Raw genomic sequence first — 8,064 nt, forward strand, 5'->3', positions numbered from 1 at the left:
AAATCACAACAAAATTAATAACATCACTAACTTTAATTCTGATTACATCAACAACGATGACGTCATTCTCAATAGCAGCAACAGCAGTAGTAGTAGAAGCGGCTGTAGTAGAAACGGCTGTAGCAGCGGCTGTAGTAGCGGCTGTAGTAGCGGCTGTAGTAGCGGCGGCGGTAAAAACAACATCAAAAAGGACAAAAATGTCAACATTGAAAGCCACATTAACAGCCATGCCAGTGACAGCAACAGCAATGACATTAACGTCTTCTACAAAGACAGCACCGCTGGCAACAAGATAATAATTAACAACAGCAAGATACATTACAATAGCGGGTCTATCTATACGAATGATGATCTCAACTGTGAAACTTACGGCTACTACACTATTGACGAGAAAATTGAATTGCATTACGTGGGAAAGAGCGGAAACAATAACAACAACAAAAACATTAACAACAACAACAACATGAGCCATTATAACAACAGAAATGAATTTATAATAAGCAGTAATAGTAGCGCTCCTAATAGCAGTAAAAACATCAAGAAAATTAACGTTTGTGAATTCATCATACGTGATAGCGAGGATTCTGACATCAACAACTTCAGCAACAACAACTGCAGCAGCAGCAACAACAACAACAAAATCACCAACATACAGGAAATCATCATTCGAAATAGCGATGATTCTAATGGCAATAAGAGCGTCAGACATCAAAGTTTATTCAAAGAAATTATTATTCGTAACAGTAACAACATCATCAACAAACTCAGCTACAAATTTAGTAAAAATAATTTCAAAGATAGCAACAACAACAACAACAACAGCAACAACAACAACAATATCTACAACAACACTAACAGCAATGTACGACTTAATAATAGCAAGATTCAAATTAATACTAAACCTACTACTGCTGCTACTACTATTACCACCACCACAACAACAACTACTTCTACTACTAAGAACAACAACAACAATAATAATAAAAATAAAAACAATAATATTAGCAACAAAACTGACATTAGCATAAATAGGAACAATGTTAGCTGTGGCGTTTATGCTAACTCGAGCACTCATCTCAACAATCAAGCCAAGAAACATTTGGTGGAAGTAATAAGAAAATTATAATTATAGTAATAATAATAATAATAAGAAGAAGAAGAAGAAGAAGAAGAAAAAGAAGAAGAAAAAGGAAGAAGAAGAAAAAGAAGAAGAAGATAAAGAAGAAGAAGGAAGAAGAAGAAGAAGTAGAATGCAATTTAGAAATTACCACTAGAATCTCAATCCAAATCACACACTTAAGATATGCAAGTTAGATTGTATATCAAGCTTATCAGCCGATAGACAATCTCCTCGTATGTCATATCTATATTGAATGATACACTCGTATATCATATATGTATATTTATTGATACACTTGTATATCATTGATACACGATTTCATTAAGGCCGGTTTCAGATGCCAATTAAAACCATTAAAAAATTATGGCATAAATTATAGATATGATAGATAATTAGTTAGTTAGCGCATAATTAAAATACTAATGGCTCTACTACTACTACTAATACTAATAATAATAATAATAATAACGGTAATGAAACATTTTCAAGAAAATGTTTAATATAACCCAAAAAATTAGTTTTGTATTGCTGTAATGGTGATGACTGTATGAGCAAATTTCATTCTGGGATGGATTGTTAATAAAGAAGAAAATATTTTAATTGCGTATGCCTATTTGTCTCTTTATCTATGTTTATCTGTTTTTGTGATTTATCACAAAAGAACTTCTTGATGTTCAATGTTACATTTAAAAAATAAAAAAAAGCCAAATGATTGTATGAGTTTAAGAAATAATTTTATTGAACTAATTAAACTAATTAGTTCTGCTTATTAAACTAGTTAGTATAATTAATCTGTTAGTTAAGAAGACCTCTATATCTTTATATAATATGGCGGACTATTTATTAAATTTTTTTAGTTTTTGTACATAATTTTCATTATTATATTGCTTAAAACGAACCACAAATATTTAAAATAAATATGCTGAAATTGAATAACGCAGTTGTTTCTTCTCGAACTTCGAACTTTCTTGTTACATTACTTACTGCTTCTTTGTTTGTGTGTGTGTGTGTGTGTGTGTGTGCGTGTGTGTGTGTGAGTGTGTTAGCCTGTGTGTGTGTGTGTGGTGTGTGTGTGTGCGTGCAACAAGTTGCCATAAGCAGATGTAAGCACTTAAACCATTACACCACAGTTTCAAAATAGTTTTTGGATTAGTGAATCGAAACCTAACAAATTTTTTTATCTCTAGAAACTCCCAAAAACCTTTTTTCTTATTCACTCAATAGCCGAAACAAATGAAACGGTGGTAGTATTAGTAAAATTTTAATTTGTTACAGCCGCTGGGGTATGCATAACATGTGCGGTTCTACTTAAGCACCGATACCTAATTTATACATCCATCTATACACCCTATACAATGTTTTAGTAAAATTTAGCATGTATAGTTATTGTTGATATCAAATTTATAATAGAGTGACACACGATTCTGTTTTGTGTGATTGGTTTGTAAATTATTTTAATCAGAACAAAAAGATTAAAAGGTTTTATTGATAAATACTGGTTAATGTTTTTTTTATTAATAATTATTTATCCATTATGACGTAATATGTTAAACCGCTTTTTTGTTTGTCTAGATTTAAATCGAGAAAAGTTTTGACGGTACTATAAATAATTGTTTACAGAATTTTAAATACTATTAATATAATATTAATTAATAAAATGATAACAAAAGTATTTTAATTACAAGTCGAAAAACAGCTGAAAGTAATAAATAAAATTCTTGAATCGCTATGGAGTTAGAGAAGTTGGGTTATTTTCCACTCTACACTTTATCTTATTAAAAATTAAATAAATCCAATTAATTAAAATGAGGCAATTAATATTTCTAATGATAATAAAACAAATATTATCATATATTTTATTTTTATAACCCGATAAATATCAAAAATGTTAAACAGCCCGTTATAATAATTTCAATTGTGAATGATAAGGCATAAAAACAGCAACGGTATAAAAGAGCGAATAACAAATAACATAAATAAAAGTTTCATTAAACCATAATAAACTACAGAATAATAAAGTTAGAAACGCAAGTGGCCCTACTAAAGATGGGTATCATAAACACAGAGGAATCATACTTCGAAGCGGAATTGAGGGTGTTAACGTGTTGGGAAGATAAACGATTGGAAAGACTCAAAGTATTTTGCCAAATTTTTTTTATAATTTTGGTATTTAGGGCTAGTTTGGAAGCTGGAGGGTAACGAAAATGTAGAGAAAGTAGAAACTCCTAATTTATTCAGGGGCGGTCTTTTGTTATTCGCCAATTATACTCATATATGATTGAGGGGGTCCTTTGTATTCCAACACGGCACATAAACAGCAATTCTTTCCATGAACTTTTGCAGTTACACCTAATTATTTTCACCATCATCACCATCTTCTTCTTCATCATCATTACTGACAAAAGTTCACTTTTAAACAGCTGAAAGACCTCATCGATATGGAGAACTTCTGGGTGCCTGAGTTGAAAATTCAAAACGCAGTGGACAAAGTCGAGAGGTACATGCGTTTAATTAACCCGTCCATTTATTTATTCGTTCGTTCGTTCGTTCGTTCGTCCATTCATTCCTTTTTTTCATTCATTCATCCACTCACTCACTCACTCACTCACTCACTCACTCACTCACTCACTCACTCACTCACTCACTCACTCACTCACTCACTCTTTCATTCACTCACTCTCTCACTCACTCACTCACTCACTCATTCATTCATTCATTCTTTCGTTCTTTCGTTCATTCATTCATTCGTGCATTCATTCATTCATCCATTTATCACTACTTCTGAAAGGTTGAGTGGTAAACTCAAGGAAGACACCCAGAGGAAGGCTTTCGTCATCAAAGAAGTTACCCTGTGGGGAAGGTTCATTTTCTCTACTGAAAGCTTCTATTATCCTCTCGATATTCAGGTTTTTTTTTAGGTTTTTATCCCATTTTTCGTTTATTTTCAATTAATTTTTAATTATTTGTCATTTATTTGTTGTTGAATTAATTTAAAATTTGTGCAGCACGTTGGTGTGATAAGGAAGGTGCCTGGCGTTGCCGTTGCACTGACTGGGTTTGAATGCAAAGGGATTCCCTGCTATCACATCAATCGACTCACGTGTCTGCTGCACTGTGTGATTTTTGAGAAATACAAAAAATTGTATAGAAATCATTTTTCTCTGTTAACAAATAAGTATTTGAAGTATTTTTTACCATTTCCTGTTGGTTTTATTATTTAATAAGTAACATTATATAATTGTTTTATTCACATTAGAACCTGGAATTAATTTTCTTCTGTTCAAACAGTGGTCGGAGGTAATAAAGAAAAAAATTCTTTTCAATATTAATATTGTAATTGATGTTTTAAGAAAGTTCAAATTAATCACAGCAGCTGCAGATGACATATGACATGACATAATGACCCATGTACTTTAAGGTCAACGTTCAAGTCAAAGTGCTATAGTTCAATTCCTGCGTGTGTTTCTTAATGTTTCGCCCTTCAAAATGAACCAACTTCATTGCTTGTTGCACTAGCCACTCAGCAGGGTTATTAACTCAAACCCCTCTATTCTGAAAAACTCAATCTCAACAGTTTAAAATGAATTTTATTTAAATAATTTTTAAGAATTAACGAGAAAAAAAATGATATCTTAATCGTACGCCGTCTAGAAAGGTCCTCATCATAAACAGTGTGAGCATGTTACACTTTGTGAAGAACGAATACCAATGCCAGTCGATCGACTTCTCCATATTCGACCTGGTGGACAGTGCCACAACTAGCGACATTGACTACTACCGGAAGAACTTCTCCGTACTGAAGATTACATTCTATGCCGAGAGGAAGTTAACCATTGATACCATTAAGTGGCTAGTTCTACCCGTGCGTCTCTTGATTATTATCATTATTATCATTATTCTTTTTTTATTATTATTATTATTATTATTATTAGTAGTAGTAGTAGTAGTAGTAGTAGTAGTAGTAGTAGTAGTAGTAGTAGTAATAGTAGTAGTAGTAGTAGTAGTAGTAGTAATAGTAGTAGTAGTAGTAGTAGTAGTAGTAGTAATAGTAGTAGTAGTAGTAGTAGTAGTAGTAGTAGTAGTAGTAGTAGTAATAGTAGTAGTAGTAATAGTAGTAGTAGTAGTAGTAGTAGTAGTAGTAGTAGTAGTAGTAGTAGTAGTAGTAGTAGTAGTAGTAATAGTAGTAGTAGTAATAGTAGTAGTAGTAGTAGTAGTAGTAGTAGTAGTAGTAGTAGTAGTAGTAGTAGTAGTAGTAGTAGTAGTAATAGTAGTAGTAGTAATAGTAGTAGTAGTAGTAGTAGTAGTAGTAGTAGTAGTAGTAATAGTAGCTGTCCCACTTCGTTTTCATCATCATCACCACCATACATACATACATACATACATACATTCATTCAGTCATTCATCTATCTATTCATTCATTCATTCATTTATCTATTTATTCAATCATTCATCCATCCATTCATCCATTCATTCACCAATCCAGTCAGTCATCATCAGCACAATAACAATCACCAACCACCACAACTTCAGGGTCTACTAAATTTACTGGCAATATTGAACCTCTTTGTTGACAACGTTCTCTTGTCTGATAAGATCCTTGTGCTCATCTTCATTTTGATGGAGACAGCCTTCTTCCGCAGGTTCATAAAGTTGACCGTCTTCTCATTAAGCGTGGCCGTCAGTTTTGTTTTTAAATATGATTAAATATTTTTATAATAATATTATAATAATTATAATCGAATATAATAATAATATAATAATTATAATCGTTGTAGTGTAGATAGGAGACGTAGTGTAGACGGTGATGCGATAGGTGGGGATGTCTTAGCATTCGAATGCGGTCACTAAGACACTAGGGTCAAGAGTCATATTTAGTGTTTGTTGCTTAGTTCATAAGTGAGTTTAGCCGTGATGTTAGAAGGGGCTAGTAATTCCATGGTGGGGGTTTTGAAAGTGGTATCCGATGAGTGACTGACTGAATGAAAGCGAATAATGGAATAATTGAAAATAGTGAATGGTTGTAGTAATGAATGAATGAATGAATGAATGAATGAATGAATGAATGAATGAATGAATGAATGAATGAATGAATGAATGAATGAATGAATGAATGAATGAATGAATGAATGAATGAATGAATGAATGAATGAATGAATGAATGAATGAATGAATGAATGAATGAATGAATGAATGAATAAATGAATGAATGAATGAATGAATGAATGAATGAATGAATGAATGAATGAATGAATGAATGAATGAATGAATGAATGAATGAATGAATGAATGAATGAATGAATGAATGAATGAATGAATGAATGAATGAAGGAATGAATGAATGAATGAATGAAGGAATGAATGAAGGAATAAATGACGGAATGAATGAATGAATGAACGAACGAACGAATGAACGGACGAACGAATGAATGAATGAACAGGCTACTGAACCAACAAAAGAATAAAACTAAATAAGCGAACCAATAATTAATTAAATATTTACATTAAAATTAGTTTAATCACTAATTAGCTAATCAGTTAATTAATTAATCACTTAATTGACTAATTAACCCCAAAGGAGATGTACTGGTGGACTGTCAATTTGATTGTAATCTGTACTCTGCTTTGGACAGTCACAGAGTTATACTTTGAAATCTCCTATGTCAAATACGCCTTTTCATTTTTATACTTTGGTCTCTTAATAATCTTAGGCGGATTATTCTTCTACAAGGTTAGTTTTGTGGAAAAGTGTTCATATTAAATGAGTTGGTTCTGGTGGATAGATTGTTTAATATATTGATAGATTGTTGGAAAAATATGAGTTTTATGTTCTTTCTATCAAATTCATTCTCTCTTTCTTACGTCTCCTTCTACTTCTTTCTCTATCTTTCTCACTCTTTCTCTCTCTCTCTTCTCTCTTTCTCTCTCTCTTTTTTCTCTTTTCTCTTTCTTTCTTTCTTTTACTATCTTTCCTATTTTTTCTTTCACTCCCCTAATTTTAATACCAGCCAATGTATCAAGTTGCTACCTTTTAAAATTGAGGTCTCATTGTGTATTAATTCACGACTGTTCTACAGGCCAAGTTGAGAAAGTCATCGCTGGCTGCTAACAGCACAGTTTACAAGGTCTGTCTGTCTTTCGTGATGTGTTTTTGTATGTGTTTTTTCTCTCTCTCTCTTTCTTTCTCTCTCTCTCTTTCTTTCTCTCTCTCTCTCTCTTTCCCTCTTTCTCTCTTTTTCTTTCTGTATGTTTATTGTGTTTTTTTATTATTTGCATATTATGCCACTAAAATAAAACATCTACCACCCCAACTGCTTATAATAAATAATAATAATGCCAACGACAACAACACAAACTAAAAGGTCATAATTATTGCGCCATAATTATTACGTCATAATTATTGCGTCATAATTATTGCGTCATAATTATTACGCCATAATTATTATGCCATAATTTTGTAAATATTAAGGACGCCTTGAAAGACTTCCAGCGAGATGAAAGTACAGCAACGTCCGACACGTTATCTCTTCAGTCGGATCAAAATGTGAAGTCCAGAGGCCAGTCCTTCGATCTGAGAGAAGATTCCAAGTCCTTAGACTACTAAAATATTAATATTATTATTACTATTATTGTTGTTGTTGTTGATGACATTAGTAGTATTAGTATTGTTGTTGTTGTTGTCGTTGTTGTCATTAGTAGTAGTAGTAGTATTGTTTTTGTTGTTGTTGTTGTTAATGTTGTTGTTGTTGGTACGTTTTTGGAGCAAATCATTAGAATTCACTCCATTAGACATTTTTCTTGCTGTTTAGTTTCTGATTTTATTGAGTGAAAAATAAATTTTTCCAAAATTTTTCAAACTTTTTCTTATTTTCATTGTTCCTTTCCGAATTCTTTTCTCATAAATAATTCTCTTTCGGTAGAGATGTGTCCAGGGCTCAAGAAGAAAA

The 8,064-nt window shown here is 32.0% G+C and overlaps 2 protein-coding genes across 2 annotated transcripts in view; both read left to right on the forward strand.

The window, feature by feature from the left end:
- HELRODRAFT_182591 (hypothetical protein) overlaps positions 1-1,274 on the forward strand; it is a gene marked incomplete at both ends in the record, with an annotated part of 3,456 nt that extends 2,182 nt beyond the window's left edge. The window contains 2 exons of the mRNA XM_009032837.1: positions 76-862; positions 1,152-1,274. Coding sequence (XP_009031085.1) covers positions 76-862; positions 1,152-1,274 — 910 coding nt within the window. The remainder of the gene's footprint in view (positions 1-75; positions 863-1,151) is intronic.
- A 1,892-nt stretch (positions 1,275-3,166) lies between these two features.
- HELRODRAFT_182592 (hypothetical protein) lies at positions 3,167-7,721 on the forward strand (the record flags this gene model as incomplete). Its single annotated transcript, XM_009032838.1, has 9 exons — positions 3,167-3,256; positions 3,541-3,617; positions 3,909-4,026; positions 4,126-4,220; positions 4,772-4,982; positions 5,651-5,797; positions 6,696-6,848; positions 7,195-7,242; positions 7,587-7,721. The coding sequence occupies 9 exons, from the start codon at positions 3,167-3,169 to the stop codon at positions 7,719-7,721; spliced, it is 1,074 nt and encodes a 357-aa protein (XP_009031086.1).
- Positions 7,722-8,064: the final 343 nt, after the last annotated feature.

This window comes from Helobdella robusta, assembly GCF_000326865.2.
Source record: "Helobdella robusta unplaced genomic scaffold HELROscaffold_88, whole genome shotgun sequence".
NCBI lineage: Eukaryota > Metazoa > Annelida > Clitellata > Rhynchobdellida > Glossiphoniidae > Helobdella > Helobdella robusta.